This window comes from Pyrus communis, chromosome 17 (genome assembly GCF_041283825.1).
Source record: "Pyrus communis isolate YQ-2024b chromosome 17, ASM4128382v1, whole genome shotgun sequence".
In the NCBI taxonomy this organism is placed as follows: Eukaryota; Viridiplantae; Streptophyta; class Magnoliopsida; order Rosales; family Rosaceae; genus Pyrus; species Pyrus communis.
The window spans coordinates 21,768,647-21,793,318 of record NC_142581.1 but is presented as its reverse complement, the minus strand read 5'-3'; the positions used below and the strand labels follow the sequence as shown (position 1 = coordinate 21,793,318).

The 24,672-nt window shown below is 35.4% G+C and overlaps 1 protein-coding gene across 1 annotated transcript; it reads left to right on the top strand.

The window, feature by feature from the left end:
* Positions 1 to 11,805: 11,805 nt before the first annotated feature.
* On the top strand, positions 11,806 to 13,383 carry LOC137707921 (glyoxylase I 4). The gene is made up of 4 exons (XM_088689901.1): positions 11,806 to 11,883; positions 11,964 to 12,149; positions 12,288 to 12,393; positions 12,978 to 13,383. Exons 2-4 carry the CDS (start codon positions 11,995 to 11,997, stop codon positions 13,233 to 13,235), a joined length of 519 nt encoding a protein of 172 aa, XP_088546027.1. The 5' UTR covers positions 11,806 to 11,883; positions 11,964 to 11,994; the 3' UTR covers positions 13,236 to 13,383.
* Positions 13,384 to 24,672: the final 11,289 nt, after the last annotated feature.

Sequence of the window (24,672 nt, the reverse complement as noted above, 5' to 3'; positions counted from 1 at the left end):
TATAATTAAAAACTCTTTAAGTCATGATCATAAGCAATAGTATATGATTTTACATCATGCCAAAACGTACTAAAGCTACTTCAATATTCAATTAAAAAAATGCTACTAAAGCTATTTCATTGTTTTAGTGACATTATAATTTATATTTTTATGTTTATTTTGTTCACTAAGATTATACATCGTAGCCTTTTTCATACTTATAGCCCCCAATATTATTTCTACTGATTTCATGAAAGTACGTGGATTGGATAAACTCTACATACTCACTCATAACCACACAACATATATCAGTCGCAAAAGTGTCATTGCCCATTTTCTTTACAAAATGAGACTAGTTGGTGATTTCATCATGATAGTCCTTTTTTCGAAGGTTGAAAAGACCCACAAAGACATTTTAGCATCATTCTAGCCACTACTGACACACCCCGATCAAAATCAAGGCGTGCTAGCCGTCACACAATGCCTTATATGTATATTCTCATCTCTACCTAGCACGAGACCTTTTGGGAGCTCACTAGCTTTGGGTTCCATCGAAACTTCGAAGTTAAGTGAGTTCGCACGAGAGCAATCCTAGGATGGGTGACTCACTGGGAAGTTCTCGTATGAGTTCTCAGAAACAAAACCGTGAGGGCCCCAGAAACAAAACCGTGAGGGCGTGGCCAGGGCTCAAAGCGGACAATATCGTGCTACGGTGGAGTTGATCCCAGGATGTGGTGAAGGCTTGAGTTGGGATGTGACAACTATCATATAATTCACCAGCATCAGAAATTAAACTCAGAACATAACGTGTAAAATTCGGATTTGAAATTTGTTCCTAACTACTGAATCACCTTGTAATGGTTATCACAAAAGTGTCATTGCACTGCCTATTAGTGAAGCAAAACAATACAAACATATAAATTAAGGATAATAAATGTAGATAATCTTCTTCAAGCTTTTATGTATGATTACAAAATTAACTTAGGTCACTTTTATCTTTATGCAACGCACTCGCATTGTCGCATGCAATTGCTCATATTTTACTAACGTAGAGGACAGTACGTAGGCCACATGCACTTTATGTGGCCCGCGTGCCCATGTCGCTCCAAAGGTGAATGAGGAGGGGCGGCTGCTTTGTCTCTACTGTAAAATTTTAGGTGCAAAAATTTAGAAAACACGATTACTCAAAGATCTTTCGAGCAATAAGCAGATCGATTGTACGTTAAGTGATCCAGATCGAATGAGATTGCAGAGTTATTATTGGTAAATACATAAAAAGGTGTAGACAGCCCTAATTCTCGAGAATGATCGATATGATAACGTACGAATATAATATTATATGAATTAAAATAGAAATTCAGAAATTTTGAGAGAAATTGATGTTTTTCCTAATCCGATTAATTAATACAAGTGTCACTTTACTCCCAAGACATTATATATGTTTTTTTTAACAAGGTACTAAAATAATCTAATTTATGTAGAGGGCGGTTTCAACTTCAGGACTCATAGTCTTGATTGACTGACGTAGGCGTAACTCTACATCTACAAAATCATACATAACTGTTAAGTTAATTTTCCTATATTTAGATATGGCATAATATGAATCCATGTAAAGTTAGTTATCTGTATTTTACTAGCGTTGCGCCAGTAATCATCCCCTAAAAAACCATATTTGTGCAGGGTTTAGAGTTGTGCTTGTAATGTTAATTCTAAGTTTCTTTGTTATGCAAACACGTTATTCTGACTAATTAGCTTTATAACACTTTTAATTATTTTTTAATCTTTATTTGAAGATCACATCTACAAAAAATCATGAGAATCAGAAATCATTTATGCATCTAAATATATGGATAAATCAACATTATGAATATTAAGTAACATATTGATATGAATCGTCTATTTATGTAGTAGAATTCTATCTCTTCCAAATCTCCTCCCCTGCCCTCTCCTCCCACTCTCATGATCTCATTTTTGTCTTTCTCTTTTATAAGGAAGTCAATACAAGATGTTGACGGACTTAATTGTCACTGTCAAAATAGGAAAAACTAAATAAGAAGAGAATTTGAAGCGAAGAAAATCCTATTTTCCGAAGATGCAAGTAATATTCAAAATAAAATAAAAAGCCAACAGATTGTGGATCAATGACTTCAATGAACACATTTTCCCATAAAAGATGCAAGTAGTAGGTACTTGCAATCAACAGCTAGGTACTTTCAACTTAAAAGTAAAATACGAATCTTCTTTTTCGTTCTTTGTGTTAATTTTTATTAATATAAAAGTCCATGTACTCATTTCGTCTGAACCTAAAATTTTATTGCTAATTTTACGATTAGGTATGATTTGCACGGAAAGGGATTCACCTAATCCATTAAGTTCGAGATTCGAATCGTTGAAATATGATCAAATGGTTACAGTTATTATAATTTTTAGAAGGACCTCATATTTGTAACCGTTGAATTAAATTTCAACCGTTCGGATCACAAACTTAATAAATTAGGTGGAAAAAGATCCGGAGAGGATCCCTTTCCGATTTGCACATGGATACTTAAATTAACTAATCGACTTACCATACATGTACCTCAGTTGCTTTCTTTAATTTGGGTTCACCATCCACACTCTTCACTCTTCAGCGCAGCAATGCCAGCAAATATAATACCTGTTATAATAATTACGGGCCCTGCCCCGTTTTACAATAAGCTTAGCCACTCTCTTCTTCAAACATTAATTGATAATATGATTACAGATCATAAAAGATAATGCTTGCTTTCCTCTCTCATTCCCCTCATTTATTTAAAAATGAGTTATCGATACTGTTCATGATGCGGGAGGTAGACTTAGAGAAAACAATTTTAAACCATTAACATGCTTTGGAATAACAAAGGTTTTGTATTTTAATTCCTTAGGAATTTGTTAAGTTATTTTGGGAGTTGTAAAGGTGTCATGAAAACTTAAAGTCTATTAATTGGTAAACGTTTATAAATATTATAGAAAGACTTGAATGACATACTTGAATGAATTAAAATTGTATTTGCCTTGTGCATTTGAAGAGAGTGATTTCTCCTTCTAAAATCAAGCATTTGGCTTGGTCGTGTGAGCGAATCCACAATTAGCGACGTGAGCGAGCCTCCGTTGCCCCTGGTTGAGCGAATCCCAAGTTATCATCACCCGTCTCCCCGAGACTCCCTTGGTTTTTTTTTGCATTAGGGCACGTAACGAAAAACCTCATTTTTACACTAAGAAGTTAATCCTGATACTATTCATTTTACCCTTTATTTTGTCCATGTCGTTAAAATTCAAAGTTTTCAAGCTCTTTTCATTAGCTTTCCTTATTTATAATGTATATTTATCGTTGTTTTATATGATATATTTGGAGGAATGATGATATCACATTCCAATGATTTTTTGTAGACATGATTTTGAATGTGGATTAAGATTTTGAATGGTTCTTATTATGAAATTTCTATTGTAAAGATATATTATTTGCAAGTAGGAGTCCTTAAAGAAGAATACAAATATTATCCCGTCTTTAATTAGTGTCATGAGGCATTAATTTGTCCAAGTTCTTTCGTCTTGAAGAAATATTAAATCAGGTAGTATATATTACATCAATTTTCAGTCAATAATTTGGCAAGGTACAAAATTAGCTTATTTTCTTAAGAGACACTTTGTATGCGGTTCCTAATCATCAATTTTCTTGGACTGAAACCTTATTAGTTTTCAGTTTTTTATGAAGGTCTTTGATTTTTGTACACCTCAGCATACTAGTAGTAAATGTATTTACATGTCACCTATTTTATTTTATTTTTAATTTAAAAATCATAATTTGCAATTGCCTATATTTATGAAATATTAAACGAAACACATAATTTGTGGGATTTGAAATGCTAAAGATAGATTAGAAACTTAAAAATCATCATGATCAGAATCTTCGCCATCTTCAATACAGCCTCACAATCCAGAACCTCAGAAATCATGCTAGCGCAATTAACCACTAGCCTAGGAAGAACGCTGGTCCACAACTAGAAGTCACTACAAGATCATGGTCTGCCATAAAAAAATTATGTACATATAAGACAAATTATTGATACATATGGGTACATTCATCAAATCACCGAAAAAAGTAATGTACCACAAAACATTGATATACTCTTCAAACCCAAAAACATGGATACATTCTTTAAAAAAAAAAAAAAAAAAAAAAATGGGAATGAACCTAATAACAAACTCCACATAGATACATTCTCAAATCAACCAAAAAGAATGTACCACAAAACATTGATAAATTCTTCAAACCCAAAAACATGGAGACATTCTTTAAAAAAAAAAAAAAAAAAAAAAAAAAAAAAAAAAAAAAAAGAATCTAATAGCAAACTCCACATGAATACATTCTCATATCAATGAAAACAAATTACCCATATACATTCCAACATATATAGTGCCCATGAAAGTATGCGTAAGCTACCTATAATCCTCATAAAAGATGGATAAAATGTACCAAAAGTGATCTATTGACAAATGGATGCATTTTACAACCAAAAACAATACACATATAATGATATGTAGGGATATGGGTACATAAAATGCAACAACCAAATGAAATGTACCTATATTATGTGGAACATATACTAAAACAACCCAAAAATATTGTACACATAGAATATATATAATGAAATTTAACCAATAAAAGAAAATTGCACCCAAAGAAATATGTGTAGAAAAACTTAATTGTACCTGTGATATATAAGTGTAGACAACCACATATTAAACAACAAATATTAATATCAGTTTCTTTTAAAAGAAAAAAAAACTAAAAAGAAGAAAAAAATTGATGACTGTACTAAGTGGAGGTGTTGCACAACACAGGGAGTTGGAACTATGGGGAAGACAAAGAAACAAGAATAGATAGAGATGATTTCAGAAAGAAAGTGAGAAATAGAATGTAACATTTAAGAATATAATAAATTTAGATTGATAATTAATTGCCTTAAATTTAGGAGATAAACACTCAATTTTAGGTTGTTTTATTTAAAAAAAATGATATAAAATGTTGAGTTGGCAAATTAAATAGTGATCGTGGACAAAGTCAAAGGACTTTGATAAAAATTTGAAAACTAATAAGGTTTCAATCAAATAACATTGTGAGGAAAGGATGGAATCCTAATTTTTTTTTTTTTTTTTTTTTTTTGGGATAACTTGATATAGATACAATTTTGTGAGCCATTAGTAGAATTAGTCCACTTCATTGAAATAGGTCCAATAATTAAGATTTCACGTATGCTTATTTGTGGTTTGTACCATATTTACCTTTTAGGCTTACGAATTGTAATAAATACACAAATTTTCTTAATTATGGGATTATTTGTCGTTTAACTAATCCCTTAATTGTAGGATTAGTTATAGCCATATAATCACCTCAACCCCCAGTCTGTTTCATCCCACCTTTTTTCCTTCTTCCAAACAATTCCCTCTATCAATCCTCTTCTTTTTTGTCTCTTCTTTTCATGGGTGATATTTTTGTGTTCTTCCCTCCAAATTCGTTCCTTTAATGAAGGTATATTGTATCATATTTATATTTCTATGTTCCGCCATGTAGGTTCCTAGCATTTTTCTTCCAATACAATAGGTAGTTTATTTTTGTTTTGCAGGTAGATTATATTTGCTTTGTAGGTATAAAGCATTTTTCTTCCTATACAATAGGTAGGTATTTACTAGATTATATCGGTTTTGTTTTCTTCATAAATAGTAGGTAGTTACTAGATAATATTTTAGTTTGAGTATTTAAATATTCAAAATTTAAAAACTGAATAAATAATAAAAAATTAAAGAATTTAAATATTTTTATCTGAAGGGGCAAAATTGATATCAAAATATGTAATTGGATAAGTGGACCTAGTCCCAAAAACTACCTATGTTTTTAGACCTAGATCCAAAAACCCCTTTTTATTTTTCTTTTCTTAATTACCATTCCCTTGAGTCCAAGAAATTCTTAGGCCCGACTACTCCACTTTCTGGTCCTACCCCTCTTTGGCCCTAATTGGTTTTGTTGAGAATGATATAGGAGAATGAACCTTGCATGAGTTTATAAGACATTGATGTACTCTTTATATTTAATTTGTTTTATGGTAGAACCTCAACACTTTATGGTATCAGAGCAAGTTGACCTGCGTGTGAAGCCAAACGACCACACATGCTCCACGTCACTCCATTGTATTGTCCACGTGTTAGGCTTGAAAATTCGTCACACGTGAGAGGGCATGAGAATGAGTTTCACATTGATAAGAGGAGGGATCTTGCCTGAGCTTATAAAAGATTAAATTACTCTCCATATTGCCAAGTAATCTATGGTGAAACATATATTTTCCTCACGTTTTCAGGCAGAAGAACCTCTCCTTGAATCATCCCTTTTTTATATGTTCCCCATGCTTCAATTGAAACAGTACGTACAATCCCCCCTGCCCTTCTATGATGCATGCATGCATGCTTTCTCAACATAGCGAGATGATTTTTCTTTGTTTGATTTCGGCACTTAGATTCATCATTCATAGTCTACACTTTGTACAAAGTATGGCCAACTAGATAGTTCTTAAAAGCCTTAAGGCATCTGATCAATCGAGTACTTTGATAATATACTTCTATAAAGCATATTTATATTTTGCACTCCAACTGTCCATCATGTTCCATTGAAACATGTGTATAATGGATGGCAGGTCAACCAAAAGTAAACGGGAGCTAACCTAATTTCCTTTTGTATAAAGAAAATGCGAGGGAAAATTACCCAATTGGTAGCAAATTTTAGTCTTGTATTGTATTGTATTAGATAAATATAGATGTACCATATATAATATGGTTTCAAGTAATTTTAATCTTCATATTCTCAACTCAATACAGTAATATGATTCAACCAACATGAAGAGCTGAATTTTAAGTTTAGATTCCGTGGAACTTGTATAAATAAGTGAGAATGTGAAGTGTTGTTGAAAAATTATGCAACTTGCATATTCTTATAACGAGCTACATGTTTTTATTGACAATTAGTTTTATGACGTAACTTCAATTTTTTTCATAATAATCAGGCAAAGTAATTCGCATGAAAAAAAATTCTAACTACCATTTGTGCTGCATATCACTCATATGTGTTGTCCCTGTGCTCCATATAAGTATCCTTCCGTAGTGTGTAAGAATCTGAAGTGTCATTCCACAATCGAAAACAGATACTTTGCATTCGTTTATTTGGAAAAGATATAACATAAAAACAAAGTGTTGCTCACTTGGGAAGCCCTACTTACACATAAAACCATTTGAGTGAAAAGTTTATGGTTATATTATATATGCCATGTAATTAATATGGTCCCTTGATTGTAAAAATACAACATGATAAATCGAATAATACTATTTTTATCACCTATTTGTGTCACAAATTTAATGTGAAAGCGAAGTGAAAATCTACATAATTTGAAATAAGCTGATTTTTTTTTTTTTATCAATTAAAAGAATTATAAAAATAGAAAAGAACAAAAAAAATAGAAAACCCTAAAAACCTCCGTCGCTCTCCTCGCTCCCCTACTCCTCCGAGCCACCGTCTCCCCATCACCCTCGAATCAAAGTTCTTCGCTATATTTACTGGTGATTAAGAGCATCTGTCATTATTTTTTCGTCATGAAAAACAGTTTGGTTTAAAATTGAACAACAGACACTTTTTCTGTTGATTAGTCTGCAACAAAGGATACACAGCAACAAAGAAAAGAATTCAATGGTAGATGCACTTTTATAATGCAAAGGAAGGAATTTCAATGGTAAAAAACAATGGGTTAATACGATTGAAAGGGTTGTGGGGAGACGGTGGCTATAGATGAATAGGAGGGGGAGGGAGGAGAGGTTCAGAAGCTTCACGTTTGCTAGGTTTTTGGGTCTTTTTCTTTAATTCTTTAATTTTTTTTAATTGAAAAAAAATCAGATTAAATTAAATGACGTGGCTGTCCACCCTAGGCGTTCGTAACACAGTTTGTTTCCTCTTAAGCCAGTCGTAATTATGGACTTCATTACCCTCGTGTCCTTGACTCCAGTTTGGAGCTCTAGGGGAAAGGACACTGAACGGCATGCAGCACTTTCTGGAAAAAATTGAAATTAATTCTTGTTCATGACCAAGTTCAACCTCAAAACCTAATTTGTTAGTCAAAAGTTGGACACTTTCGTCTTTCACAGTTGTAATTAAGTTGTCAAACAAGGGGAAATATTACTTGGCTGCGTAAGCAATGTGAAGACTGTGTTCATGGTCCACTTCTGAATCTAAACCAATGGTTAAGTTCCAGTCACATTCAAATGAATGTGACATGTTTACAAGTTATCAAAGAGTTTAGGTTAGCTTTCCAGTTGTTGATGATTGTGGATACAAATTTCTGTCATCCTCTCATTTGAAGAAAATGTACTTGTAAAATAAGAACACATAATATTAAGGCCAAAAGCCTCATGCACCCATGATGAATGGGGGGCTTTGGCCAAAGAATCTTCAATGCCAAAGTTAGAATTTTGAAAAGAATGTGCTTAGGAGTTTGTGGGTCGCAAATAACTTAGTTTTTTAGTGGGAGAATAAGACTATTTATAGGGGAGCGGCCGACCCTATTTGGAAAATAGTGGCAGGCCATATACGGTGGATTTGTGTAAATAATTGCAAGATTTTATGAGAAATAATATTTTGCAATTAACATGGCAATTAATTAATCCTAAATTAAATAAGAAAATTGGGAGTTGCCTTTTGAATAAGGATTTGATGAGGAGTGATGAGAGGGATTTGAATAAATACCATTTTGATCACCTTTGACTCTTTCTTGATTGAGCCGTTATTGTCCGTTGCATGCGCGTAGAATCCCAGTATGCCTTGAGGATAATTTTGTTATTGTCACCCAAAAATCTACATGTCACCTCTATAATTTTCTTGATTATTTTTTGCTCCACAATGATCACTCCACTTTATTTGAGGCAGGAAGGTATGGATTTGGCTCTAAATTTGGTCATAAATCCTTTTAGACCACTCAAAATTTAATCATGTCCATTTCAAATTGGCAGAATACCTTGATTTTTTCTTGACCAACATGAAATATTAAAGTTGTGAGTAATATTAAAGTTATGGGTGAAACACAGTCACATCGATAGCTCCAAAAGTGTCGGTATATGGGTATCTATAAGGATCATTTTAGACCCTTCATGCGTCAATTGTGCTAGTTTGGCAAACCAAGTTGCAAGCTATTTCATCCCAATCCCTTTTCTAATTGTATCAAACAATTATTTTTATTTCATTTGGAATATGGCAAATTCAAACTGGAGACGTCCTCTAACGTTAGAAATACTAGTTATATGGTCCAAATAATGAGCCAATGTTACATGAAGCAAGGTCCGCCTTAAGATTTTGGGGCTTCTGTGCAAAAGTTAAACATAAGTGAGAGGTCTTAAGTTTGATTATTGCTAAAAACGAATTTAAACCACATTATTTCTAACCCATTGTGAGACTTAGCCTACTCTTTCACCCCCTTAATGTAGATAATATCGTTTATTAAAATTAAAAAAAAAAAAAAAAAACGTACGAACTGTTGCATGAATTTTTTTTAACTTTTATTTTTCAAGATTGAACCTGTGCATATAAATAAAAACTTACGAACTGTGTTTACAAATTTTACTTAGCATAGTGGTATTAGTTTTATTTGTAATCGTAAGGATGGTTCGAACTTGATTGTGCACATAAACAGCTCCAAGAATCGAACACCACGGCGCATGGTAAAAAATACGAAGGCCACTACACTGCAAATCCATTCAATGATATGTATACAACAAATATTTATATATTTTTTTTACAAACAGGAAGAAAAACAAAGTCTGGAACCCTGTGAGGTAGCACCACTTGCATCCCCTCAAGGTTGACTCTGACCTAAAGTTCTCAAATTGAAATTCTCCCCTCCCTTTTGCTCGTTCAATTCACCCGTTTTAATTTTTAACTTGTCATAAATACATAAAAAGCAGATAAGGTGAGTAAATGAAATGAGAATAATAACACATATCTAACAAAAATGCTACTTTTATTATGTTTTTCATATCATATGTGTACCACCTATTTAATAGTCACCGTATAAGGTCTCAAATTGGTAAGTGTAACGTTATGCACTTATGGTTCCTATAATTTAGTTGAAATTCATTTTTGGTTCATGTGTTCTTTTTTAGGACAAGAAGCGATATAATAGTTCTTGTAATTTTAATTTTCTCTATTTCATTTTTTGTAGTTTAACAAATGATGTAATTACATTTTTCATCCATTTAATTAACGAAAAAACAATGCAAAAAATAACATGTTGCATCGTTATTTAATCATAAAATTAAAATTGGGACAATTGAAATCGTAAAGATATTAAAAGTGAACTCCCACCAAATTATAACAACGGAAGACAACAAAGCCCCAGTGGAAGATCGATTTTTGTCACCTATTTATGAACTGATTGGTTTACACTTTCTCTTTTTTTCATCGATCAAAAGACTCTAGAAAGCTATTTCAAAATTCCACCATGTTTATCTTGCCTGAAAAACACCTACTTTGTGCACCGAAGAGTAGGACCTCTACAAAAGCTCGTAACCAATTTTATATTACAGGTGATGTTAACCCCCGTGAATTCTGCACCAACAGACAGAAAAATAATAAAAATGTTATGCTGCTTACGTGGCGGGGATTCCGGCCTCAAATATTTGTTTTGAAATTCTCATTGTACTACGCAACAATTTACGTAGTATATCATTTTATCGAGTGTAATAACGGCAAACAAAATGGTTGATGTATGTTGGTGCTAAATAACAACATAACACTATTTTGACAAATGATGAGATAATTTATATGAAGTTGTAAATCATTTTATCTAGTGTAATAACGGTAAAGGTGGCGTTGAGGGGAAGCGAAAGGTGCAATGGCACAAGGCTCGCAAATTTAAAGGGCCCCATAAAAATTTTGGTATCTTATATTTATATGTTATAATGTTATATATTAAAAAAAAAACTTTTATTAGCACTTTAAAATCTTATAGTGCACTTTTATTAAAAAAAAATTTCTTTCTAAATGTAAAAATTTGGAGTGCACAATGAGATATTAGGAGTGTTAACAATAACAACACCTTAAAAAACGATTTTCTTTTCAATTTTATTATATAATAATGCTATATATTCAAGTGAAACTTTAAAGTTAGAGTTTTTGAAAATTTTTTTTTCTTTATTTGGTTGCTTAAAATTGAATTTTTATTATGTGAAGATTATGTTTGTAACTATTTTTACTTATTTAATGACACTTGTAAACTTACTGACAATCAATGAGTCCTAGAGATTGTTTTGATTTAAATTATTAGTTTCTAGTACTAATATATTGTCGTACTTTAATATATATATATATATATATATATATATATATATAAATAAAATAACTATCTTAAAAAAAATGGCTCTTTTATAAATGTCAAACAAAATGGTTGATGTATTTTGGAGCTAAATAACGGCATAACATTATTTTGAGAAACGAAAAGATAATTTATATCAAGTTGTAAAGAGAGAGATTCGAACATAGAATTTTAAATATAAACACAAACACTCCTAATCATATAACAACTTACACATGAACATTGTTTTCAAAATGTATATTAAAAAAAAATAAAAAAATAAATTGATCATCGCTGGTGCTCCCGCTCCTAGTCATCAGCAACGTCGAATCTACGTGTCAGAGTCATCACTATCCGACACGTTGCATGAGAGGGCCACATGGCAGCCATGAAGCTCTATCATCTCTCTATATAAAGAGCTTCCCATTTCTTCCTATAAACATCGTCCAGTGTTTTTGCCGTGACAGCCTCGACAACTTCCTCCTCATATATTTTCCAAATTCCTGTGCTCCCACCATCTCTCCACTTCTACCTTTGCATCCTGTTCAGTTCTTTCGCTTTTTGATTCATTTTCTGATTTCGTAGTTTGAAGCCACGTTGATCAGCAGCATCGATCATGAAGGAAAGCATGGCAAACCCTCTACATCTGAAATCTTTGAACCACATCTCCCTCATCTGCCGATCAGTTGAGGAATCAATAAATTTTTACCAGAATGTCCTCGGCTTTGTACCAATTAGGAGGCCTGGCTCCTTTGATTTTGATGGGGCATGGTACTTTTCCTAAAAAATAAAAAATAGAAAATTAATTAATTCCCACTTTGAATAAGAATGGTTTCTTGGGAATTTTCTTTCAAGAAATTAATATTTTTATGAGGTTATGATGAATGTGCTGCATATGATGTGTTGTAGGTTATTTGGGTATGGAATTGGAATACATCTTTTGCAATCTGAGGAACCAGAGAACATGCCCAGGAAAACTGAGATTAATCCTAAGGATAATCATATTTCTTTTCAGGTAATTAATTTTGAATTAGATTCTATTGTCTCTCCTCTTTATGCTTTGAATTCTTCTTGGATTGAATTGTTCTTGCTGCTTAATTTTTTTTTTTCGATGTTCACCTTGTTGCTTAATTTGCTTGCTAATCTTTGGATGTGGAGGTTGTCCTTTTCAAATAGTTCAAGAAGAATAGAAGATTACTAATTTTTTTTGGTTAATGAAATTTTCAAATTTAAGCCTCATTATATCTTAACGAGAAGCAGGAACGAAAAGATGTAGACAAAGACAAGAAAGCTAAGCTAGTTATACCTAACAAGTAAAATCTGCAGTTTAACGTTACTAATATACCTGAAGTCGAAATAAAATAAGTTAATCTTTGTCCAATTGACAGTTCAACAACTTAATAATTATACAAAAATTATCAAGAAATTTAATTAAATAACAAAGAAACTACAAAGGTAAGAAGTTATAAAGAGGTTGCCTAGGACTTTGGTAGAATGAGAGAAGAAAAGGCAAATTGAAATTGAGTCCTTCCTTTCTTATCAGACTGTATAAGTTGGTGGCTAAAGTTTGTAACTTTTTTCTTGGGTCTTGGCGTTTAGTGTGAGAGCATGGGAGCCGTTGAGAAGAAGCTGAAGGAGATGGAACTGAAATACAAGCGATCCATGGTGGAAGAAGGTGGCATTCACGTTGATCAGTTGTTCTTCCATGACCCGGATGGCTTCATGATTGAAATATGTGACTGCGACAATCTCCCCGTGGTTCCTATCGCCGGCGGGATGGCTCGGGCATGTTCCCTTGTAAACCTGCCTATGCTGCAGCAACCGCAGCAGCCGCAGATAAGAGTGATTCAGCAGTAAGTAATTGTGTGGCAATAAGATTCATGAGAGGAAGCAAGATCTACTACTACTACCACCACCATGTACTACTAGTTGTTTTGTGCTCTATGTATTACTATTATGTGGGTTTTTGTAACAAGACATTAATTAATTGAAAATGGTTATTTTAGTAGCTGTGTAAAGTGTGGGAATCTTCTGAGCTGGCCAGCATATTGTGAGACCAATACATCATTGCTTTTGTTTCTTTGCTCTTTTCGTTTTCTTTGTGTGTTGAGAGTTGCAAACTTTGAATTATTTTAAGGTGATTGCATCATCAGATCAAGCTATACATTCATATTTATTTATTAAATCAATTTTTCTATTGCTTAACTTGGCCCTAGTGCGACACTTGTTGCGATCGATCAGACCGTAAAAGTACAAAGAGAAAAACTCGCTTCTTTATGTGAAATATTGAAACTTATTTATTTATTATTTTTGCCATCGAAACTTCTCTTTCAACTTCGAAGAAAAGACTTGAAAAGTAAAAAAATGGGTAATGATATTCATATCATGTATTTGTACTATATTTTTATATCACTTTAAGTGATATTTGATGTGGACAGCCACATCATTTGAAAAATTTGCAAAATCCAAGAAAATGAAGGAGAGACTCTTCGTATACCATAATTATCATTTAATTAACTAGTTTTTCTTAATTATTAGTTTATTAAATAATGAATTAAATTTAAAAATCTGATTAATTCAAATGATGTGGTTGTCCACATCAAATATCGCCTAAAATGGTATGAAAATATGATACAAAAATATGATATGAATAGCATTACTTGCAAAAAATTAAAAATAGTAGGTAAATTGAGACTTATTAGATGTTAGGATCGATTAAGCTTAGCGGATGATCGTTGCTTTACAATAGCTAAGCGACAATCTTAATTTATAAAGATTGGGGCGAGACGTAAGAGACCCTACCTGCATTCTTAGTTGGTTTGCCAGTGCCATTAGACCTTCTTCAATCATGGGCTAAAACTCAAATGTTTAGTGGGACTGACGGACAATATGTGTATATTTTATTTAGTTTTATATATTATAAGTTCATTGAATCCAGTGGTTAAGATCTAATTTGATGAAATTCAACCGTAAAAAATAAAAAAAAAATAAAAAAAAATTAGCGGTCCAAATTTAAATATAACAGCTAAAGTGATTAAAAAATCTTTCATTTGTTTCATATTTTTTTCATAGTGTTTAACGAGTTTCACGATATCGGTTAGTGATTTATCAGTATTTGTCAGAATCTGAATATTTTTAAGTTAAAATGTTTGTAGACATCGAAATTTCAGTAAAATAAATGTTAACCAATGTATTAAAATTACAACATTTATTTACTTCACCAACCTCACACACTTACTTCACCCACAACATCCACTTACTTCACCTACAACCTCACACACTTACTTCACCTACAACCTCCACTTACTTCACCCACAACATCCACTTACTTCACCTACAACCTCCACTTACTTCACCAACCTCACACACTTACTTCACCTACAACCTCCACTCATTTCACCAAAAAAATGAATGGTGGTGATTCATTCTCAAAACCTATAAATAGGCTTCTCCATCAAGAGGAATATGACCAAGAAAACCAATTCACAAATACATTTCTCTACTCCCAAATTGGAAGAGAATTCCCCAAATCCTTGAAGCTTTGAAACTCCAAAGCTCTCAAGCATCCAAATTCCCAAGAAATCCCGAAGGATCAAGAAAGCACTCTTCATTCTTCGTCAAATCCTCCTTCAAGATCAAGCCCCAACGGCCCTTGAAGAGCTCCCACCATTATTCAAGATCAAGCCCCGACGGCCCTTGAAGAAAGTGTTCATCGTTCATCATCCGTTCATCCTAAGATCAAGCCCCAACGGCCCTTTGGATCAACAACCTCAACAAATCCACACATCCAATCGTTCTTCAAGACTAAGCCCAAAAGCCTTGAAGATCCGCTCATCCATCAATCTTCAAGATCAAGCCCAAAAGCCCTTGAAGAAATCCATACACCCATTCTTCAAGATCAAGCCCAACGCCCCTTGAAGATCCATTCATCAACTGTTCATCCTAAGATCAAGCCCCAACGGCCCTTTGGATCAACAACCTCAACAAACCCATACACTCATTCTTCAAGATCAAGCCCAACGCCCCTTGAAGATCCGTTCATCAACTGTTCATCCTTAGATCAAGCCCCGACGACCCTTTGGATCAACAACTCATTCACAAACCTACACCCTACGAAGATAGAATCAGAGGACCAAATTTAAGAGAGATCGTAACCCCAAAATCATTAAACACAAAAATATTATTTTGTACACGTATTCTTGTTTCTTGTTTCAGGAATTTTTCGTGTTCACAAATTTGGCACGCCCAGTGGGACCATCTCTACCTCTCATCTCTGTCTCCGTTCAAGATATTCAAGCACAGTCCATGGCTTCAAACAAAGAACAAGTCATGACTATCAGCACTACCTCCATTGAAAAGCAGCTGGTTCAGATGAAGGAAACAATGGCAAGGCTGATAAAGACTGCAGACGAGAAAAACTTGCAAACCGCCGGACTCATCAACCGTCTGGAGGCACAGCATGGCGTCAAAGTGAAACCAAGCTCTCTTCCAACTAAGAAGACCGAAGAAGGCTTTAACCCAAATGCCTACGAACTCATGTCAAAGGCTAGGCATGACTTTGCTTCCTCTACAAATCTTGGAAAGAAGGTTTCAAACACCGTCAACAACAAAGATCGTGACCTCACCGAGACTCAAAAGAAGTTGAAGGAGCATGATTACGGAGTTGACAACAACAAAGCTGGACTTGGCTTCACACCAAATGCACCCGTGAAGATTTCAAGCAAAGTGAAGAAAGCTAGCGCTCAACACATCAACGTGAGCATTGAAGAAGACCAAAAAGAGCCTAAACCCGCCTCTCGGACGTCGGTCTTCGATAGGATGAGCCATTCAAGCTCCAGAATTTCAGTGCTTAATCGCATTGGTAGTCAAGACCGAACCTCTGTCTTCAAGAGGCTTAACGCGCCAACATCCCAAAGCTCTGTTTTTGAAAGGTTGTTAAAGCCTAAGAAACAAAGCAACACAGCTATCTCTCCTCTGCAACGATCAGCTTCGGAAAGATTTGAAGATAATGAGAAGCCTTTTGGAAAGAGGAAGACGACACCAAAGGAAGAAAAGTTCGATGGGTTAGCAGGAAAAGGCGACGTTCGAAGCTTGATTCCTTCAAGGATGAAGCGCCAAGCAATCATAGAGGTCGACACAAAAGGACCACTGAAGGTAAGGAGGCGCATCATCGTCCACACTGGCAAATCTTCATGCCAACAAACCCAAGAGAACGGCACTGAAGATGAAATCCCTAAAAAAGATGTCACTTCTAGCTCTTTCGACTCAAAGTCTTCACCTCGACTGTTGGGGGCATGCTCCAAGTCAAGTGAAATTGAAGGATGGACTCATGTCACTCCGAAAAAACTGCACGAGAAACATATGTCTTCTCCACAAGTGCACCAATCAGAAAGGAGGGAAAACAGCTTTCGCCAACCTCCAAAGCAATGTGAAAATGTTGAAGATAAGAAAATTTCAACACAAAGATCGTTCATGCAGGATCTTTTCTTCCTCGAAGACTTATTCAATTTCTCGATCAAGGCTCCTTGCTATGAAGATTGTGAGGAATGCATTTCAAAGATCGCTTCGAAGAAATTGGACAAGCAGCAACCATCTTGTCCATAAGTTTATCAGTCGAAAAGGGGGCAAAACAGCTCTTGTCAACCTCCAGAACAATGTGAAAGTGTTGGAGATAATGAAATTTTGACACAAAGATCGTCCATCCCCATCACAATGTGCGACCTCTTCCCAGAAGACTTCTTTAATTACTCGGTCAAGGCTCCTTCCTATGAAGATTGTGAGGAACGCCTCTCCCAGATCGCTTGACAAATCCACAACAACAACCAAAGCTCCTCGTTCGCATGAGCCTAAAAGGTGATAACCAAACGCTCCTGGCCCGCAAGAGCATAAACTGTGTACGGCAAAATCATTATCAAAATCACCGGAAAAAAAAAAAAAAAAAAAAAAAAGGAAATAACACATCTTGGTGATATATATGTTTTATCTATATTTAGCACAATACACTGAATAAAATAAAGCATGTCCATTGATCTCCGAGAAATTACAAGTGCGTACAAAAAAAAAAAAAAAAAAAAAAAAAAAAAAAAAGATGGGGATTTCACAAAGGTTGTTCACGTGAAGCCCCACTACTTGGCAAAACTCCAGGAGCGGGAGGCATCGAAGATAGATCATTCGAGGCCTCAATACTTAGTGGAACGCTAGATGACGCAGGAAAAAGGTGCCTCTGGAAGAAAGCCGCAAGCCTTTGACGGTCACTTTGAATTCGACCTTCAGATTCTTGCAGCTCATCAAGCTTCCTCTTCATGCTCGTCAAATAATTATTTGCAAGCACATGCAAACTTCTATTTTCATGCTTAAGCTGTTTGATCTCTTGCTTAAGAGTTTCCACCTCCGCCATCAATGATTCCACTTGACGGGATCGAGCAAGTAGGCGTTGGCCCATGTTGGACACGAAGCCCGCACACTGAACACTGAGAGCTAGGGACTCTTGAACGGCCAACTCATCGGACCGTCCTGAAAGCAGCCTACTATCTCTAGGAGTGAGGAGGTTCCTAGCTACTATTGTAGCTGTTGTTGCATCCTTCATCACGGAGTCTTCACCTGTAAGAGGGCCACTAGAAGATAAGAAAGACGGGCACCATACATTACCCTGACGCGGCGCACCCGTATCACTGTTGAGACTCAAATCTAAGCAAATGTTAGATAGGTTAGCCATTTTCAAAGGTGTTAAAAGAGAAGGGTTGGATGGAGTAAAATCTCAAAGGGCCGTTAAAACAAAATACACCGGAGACGATTTTCACGAATGGGCAATCTTCAAAGTGTGCATGTTGGAGGTGATCGATACCTCTATAAAAAGAGAGGCGACACAACCACCAATTCAAAAAAATTGAATAGACACCACTCTTCAAATCTTAAAAGCCGGATTTTCCTGCGTAAAGTTCGGCAACGCTCTTCAGACACAATCTCGGCTTTTCAGATAACACGTGCAACTTTGTCAAAGATCTCTGACAAAGTTGAAAAAGCGTGGAGGTCATTATCCCAACTACCACACTTTCGCCAACCTCAAAAGCTAGGCCGCTTATTCAAGGATCGAAGAGTCATCACTCTTTGAATTTCAAAAAGCCGGATTTGCTGGATCAAAACTTGTCAGTACCTTTCACATGTAACCTCAACTTTGCAAACATTACAAGTAATTTTGTCAAAGATTTCTGACAAAGTTGAGAATGCGTGAATCTTACTGTTTCAATTACCTAACAGTTGTCGACAATGGTAAAGGAACAGTACCACCACTTGCTATTGGGAAATCCCTATATATGTCGACCTTCATCTTTTATGGCAAGGCAGACCTGCAAAAAAAAAAAAAAATGCCCAACTCTTCCTCACCTCTGAGGGCGCACTCCCAGCAAAGCCTCTCGAAATACTCAAATTTCTTCTTCCCCAAAGAAGATACCAGATGCCTGGAGTACAGATGAGGCAGGAGGAAACGGTAGATCGAAGCATGTGGAGACAAGCACAACAAATATATGTGATGATTCATTCTCTGCTTCTTCAAAAGCAAAAGTATCTCATATCATCAAGGGCGAAAGCAAAGGTATCTCATATCATGCTTTTTCCCTGTCTTTTCCTTTGCCCTTGTTCTTACCTGCAGGACAAGGGGAAAATGAGTAATCAGTCGGAACCTGAAATCAAACTTCTGACCTGGAATTGATTGCCTGGAACCTTTGCCTGGTTGCTTACCTTGCATTGCTCTCAAGTACTCATCGTCACTGAGCAGTAATGTTCTGAAGCACCATTTAAATGCAAAGGTTGCGTTCAACTCCTGCATCAAGAATAAATACGGCAAAAGATTGAAGCATAAGGATCAATGAGGAGCTGGAACAAACTGCTGGAGCACGACGCCTTCCCCTGCAGCACCATCCAGACAGAAGAGTTTAAGTCAAATCCAAGCTCGACATCATTGTTCTAATCAAAGAGCTCGAGAAGCCTCAACAACCCTCCGCTGGCGCCGTCACCAAAGAGCAAAGCCTCGCTGCGCGACGCCGTTAAATCATCAACACTTCTTCAAAAAGCAAAAGTATCTCATATCATGCTTTCTCCATGTCCTTCCCTTTGTCCTTGCTCTTACTCGCAGGGCAAAGAGAAAGAGAGCAATCAGCCGGCACTTGGAGTCAGTCTTCCGATCTGGAACCGACTACCTGGAATCTATTCCCTGGTTGCTTACCTAGCGTTGCTCTCGAGTAGTCATTTTCAACGGTTGATACATTTCCAGAGAATGGACCACATCTGCTTGGAGAACAGCTAAGATGAGTGACAATAAAACATCAATCTTGTGGATCGTCAGCAAACGCAACAACTGCATATGCTGAGTCATCCTCTAACCCTCTTCAAATATGAATTGGAAAGATTGAACAAAGAAACAGGTCATCACCTCTACCTCGTGCTTGCCTGCCATGTGTCTGAATCCTGAAACCGCTCATGGTCTTATTTTCACTCAAGATCAAGCCTCGATGGCCCTTGAAGAAATCACAAGTCCGATTCAAAATCAAGTGTTCACCACCCTTGAATCAAATTCAACTCCAGATAAAAAGAGTTAAGTTCAGACCTTCGGGGGAGACCAAAAGAATCCTCCATCCCAGTTCAAGATTAAGCCTGTGGAAAATCAACGATTGGAGGAAACCAGAAAATCTTCCAGTCAAACTCAAGATCAAGCCTCGATGGGCCTTGAAGAAATCACAAGTCCGATTCAAAATCAAGTGTTCACCACCCTTGAATCAAATTCAACTCCAGATAAAAGTAGTAAGTTCAGACCTTCGGAGGAGACCAAAAGAATCCTCCAGCCCAGTTCAAGATTAAGCCTGTGGAAAATCAACGATTGGAGGAAACCAGAAAATCTTCCAGTCGAACTCAAGATCAAGCCTCGATGGCCCTTGAAGAAATTTCCAGCCCAATTCAAGATCAAGCCTCGACGGCCTTTGGGTTGACATCTACATTAAAGGACTTCAAAACGCATATTCTACACGTGACAAGCACATGTCTACGACGCGCCTTGAAGTGGGCATTTGTAGACATCGAAATTTCAGTAAAATAAATGTTAACCAATGTATTAAAATTACAACATTTATTTACTTCACCAACCTCACACACTTACTTCACCCACAACATCCACTTACTTCACCTACAACCTCACACACTTACTTCACCCACAACATCCACTTACTTCACCTACAACCTCACACACTTACTTCACCCACAACATCCACTTACTTCACCTACAACCTCCACTTACTTCACCCACAATATCCACTTACTTCACCTACAACCTCCACTTACTTCACCCACAATATCCACTTACTTCACCTACAACCTCCACTTACTTCACCAACCTCACACACTTACTTCACCTACAACCTCCACTCACTTCACCAAAAAATGAATGGTGGTGATTCATTCTCAAAACCTATAAATAGGCTTCTCCATCAAGAGGAATATGACCAAGAAAACCAATTCACAAATACATTTCTCTACTCCCAAATTGGAAGAGAATTCCCCAAATCCTTGAAGCTTTGAAACTCCAAAGCTCTCAAGCATCCAAATTCCCAAGAAATCCCGAAGGATCAAGAAAGCACTCTTCGTTCTTCGTCAAATCCTCCTTCAAGATCAAGCCCCAACGGCCCTTGAAGAGCTCCCACCATTATTCAAGATCAAGCCCCGACGGCCCTTGAAGAAAGTGTTCATCGTTCATCATCCATTCATCCTAAGATCAAGCCCCAACGGCCCTTTGGATCAACAACCTCAACAAATCCACACATCCAATCGTTCTTCAAGACTAAGCGCAAAAGCCTTGAAGATCCGCTCATCCATCAATCTTCAAGATCAAGCCCAAAAGCCCTTGAAGAAATCCATACACCCATTCTTCAAGATCAAGCCCAACGCCCCTTGAAGATCCATTCATCAACTGTTCATCCTAAGATCAAGCCCCAACGGCCCTTTGGATCAACAACCTCAACAAACCCATACACCCATTCTTCAAGATCAAGCCCAACGCCCCTTGAAGATCCGTTCATCAACTGTTCATCCTTAGATCAAGCCCCGACGGCCACTTTGGATCAACAACTCATTCACAAACCTACACCCTACGAAGATAGAATCAGAGGACCAAATTTGAGAGAGATCGTAATCCCAAAATCATTAAACACAAAAATATTATTTTGTACACGTATTCTTGTTTCTTGTTTCAGGAATTTTTCGTGTTCACAATGTTCATAAAATTAAATTAGAATAATCTACATAATTTTTTATTTTAAAAAGGTTACTTTAAGAAAAAAATTAGTCTAAATTCATTCTTTAATAATCTGAGGCTAAAATTTTAGGCCAGAAGGGTTGGAGTAGCAAAACTATTTCTGAGTTAAAACATAAATTTTCTGGGCTAAAAATTTTAGGTTTTCGGTCAAGGGTTGGAGATGGTCGTAGTGGTACTTAATATTATAGTTTAGTGGTATTTTTTTTTTTTTAACTGAGATGTCTTAGTTTAATTTTTGTCAAAAACGAATATAAACCACATTATTATTAACCTATTATAAAATTTAGCCTACTTCTATCACCTTCTACGTGGATAATATCATTGTTTTAAAAAAAAAAAAAAAAAAAAAAAAAAAAAAAAAAAAAAAAAAAAAAAAAAAAAGGCTCTTCTGCGCATAGAGTTTTGAAGTGTCATTTCAATCCCATGCTGTACGGAATCTATAATTGGGTCTGATTTGATTTAGCCGCAATTTAGTAGTGGAATAAGTGACCGGATAAGGCTTTGGAAATAAATCTCATGGGACTTGAAGTTTTTGGTGCTAGGATTTACGCATGAAATATTATGTATAGTTTAGTTTGTTGCCGTGAAAGATGTACACAGAGAAATCACATATGCTTTAGAGAGAAAATATTTTATGGGTGTAAAACCGTTTTTTAGTGAGTTCATGTGCATATCATATTGCTAGAAAAATTTGTTTTGTGCTTGAGATCTTTTTATTGTTTCATCACAAAGGTGGCTAGGCGAGGGTCTAGTCGGATTAAGTAAATTTAAGTAAAGTTATTATATGTTGTGTAAATAAGTGTCTGTTTATACTTAAAAACTCATAATAGTATATTGCAAAATAAACTATATATAGATTATACAGTACTAGAACATATTGAAAACATGAGGAACAAACATATAATGAGTGTTCATCATAGTATTCAATAAGTCTCGTACATTTTATTGTAAAAATAAAATACAAAATAAAAGTAATCGATTTTCTGTTTAAGTGAGAGTCGCGACCTAGGTGGGTGCCTAGACAGGTTTAGACGGGTGCCTAGGCGCACTTTCTTAATTTTCAAACACCTAGAGACTAATTGGGGCGGTAACCTAGGTGCTAGACGGAAACTTTTAGAACAGTGTAACTAATAAAGCTTTTGGTTACTTGAACATCAAGAATCTTCTACACACTATAGCCCATATGCAATCGACTCCATGGAGACTTTTTGTACTTTTTATGCATTTATATGTGTATGAATTTTGAGAATTCCTGATAAGGGTCACTTGCAAGTAATTACACACTTAATAGGAAAAACATATTTTGCCAGATTTCCTATTAAGATTCTTTTAGCTTTAATACGGAGTACATTTTTGCTCACCACCATTTAGTGTGGTGTATGCTTACCATCCTATTTATCACCATTAGATGGTTTGAATTTTGAGATTTATTCCTATTCACTACACGAATCTCGACATTCAAACTCATCTAACGGTGATAAATAGAGTGGTGAGCATACACCACACTAAATGATGGTGAGCAAAAATACTCCCTTTAATACGTATTATGTCCCTATAAAGACTCTCTTCGAATACTACAACACGCCCTTATAGTTCAAAGTAAAGGTATCACATTCTATATGCTCAGCCTACTGCTTGAAGTTTAAAATATTGTTCTGACTTTGATCGTTGGAAAGTCTTTGGCTAGTAACTCACCGGTGCCTAGGTTCTTACAATCTTTTTGTGTTAACTTGTATGCTTTCCGGCGATTGTTCGTGTACCAACGGTTGTGCATGAATTTGATTTCAACAATTAGTGCTTTCGTTGAAAGTTGGAAATTTAAATAGTTTTTCATTGTTTTTGAACTTCAATTAAACAATTCAAAATTGTGATTTTTCAAAAATAAAAAACAAGTATACCTTGAACAATAATCAATGAAGGGAAGAAAATAAGAAATTCCACATATTATTCTTGTTGAAAATGGTCCACATACATTACTGAGGCAGGCCAAGGACTAAAGGCATTATTCACTGGCGGCTGGGATTTAAGTTTTATAATATAATACATGCATTTTTAGACTTATAATTCATGTATCTAACTTTAAATTTGTGGCTTATGGAATTTCTAGGTTAATGACATTTTATGAAATCTTTTAGTTTTTTAGGAGTTATATTGTAAGTCTTTATTTTTTTATGTCTTTTCATATTTTTAACTTTAAGTTGTAAGCTTATAAATACTAGTATTTGTAAAGAAGAAGGGGAGAAGTTGTTTGAATTATCATATTGATATTTGAGTTGTAAGCTCGCTTTTATGTGCCTTTCTCTTGTTTAAGAGTCTGCATCTTTGTTCTTTCTAGTGTCTACGTTGTAGGCTGGTACTAGAACCAAAGTTTATAGGGTTTTCAGGCCTCTTCTCGCACTAAGAGATAGTGGACCCTACCTATCAATCCTATATGTCATTTTATTTCGTTTCTACCTGCTGCGCCTTGCATCAATCCCTCTTAACGATCTCTAAGAGACCATTGCTTGTTTTGGCGTTTGATTTTATTAGTTGAGTTGGTGGTCTTGCCCTTAAAACAGTCAATACATTCCTCAAGTCCATTAGGGTTTACATGTGAAGGCATTCAACTTGTTTGAAATGTTAACAAGTTTTAGCAAATGCTCTCTAACACTGCTGGTTCCACCATGTTTGGTGTTGATAAGTCCTGAAAGATATGCTCTACTTTTTGTCTTGTTAGACTTCTTAAACTTTTCTTCAATCTTAGTCATGTAATCATTGGCCAAACCACAACAATGCCTCCTCGGATATGCACAATATGTACCCCATTGCTTTATGCGTAATGAGAAGAGACATTTGATTTGCTCTTTCCTACTTTGCAAAAATTTCCCAATCTTGTACAGTGTTAAGTGTTGATGGTTGAGGAAGTTTGAAAGCAATATTGAATTCCAATAGTCCTAATTCATCTCAACCAGTTGCTTCCAAATTTTGAAGTTGTTCTCATTTAATTTCTCAATA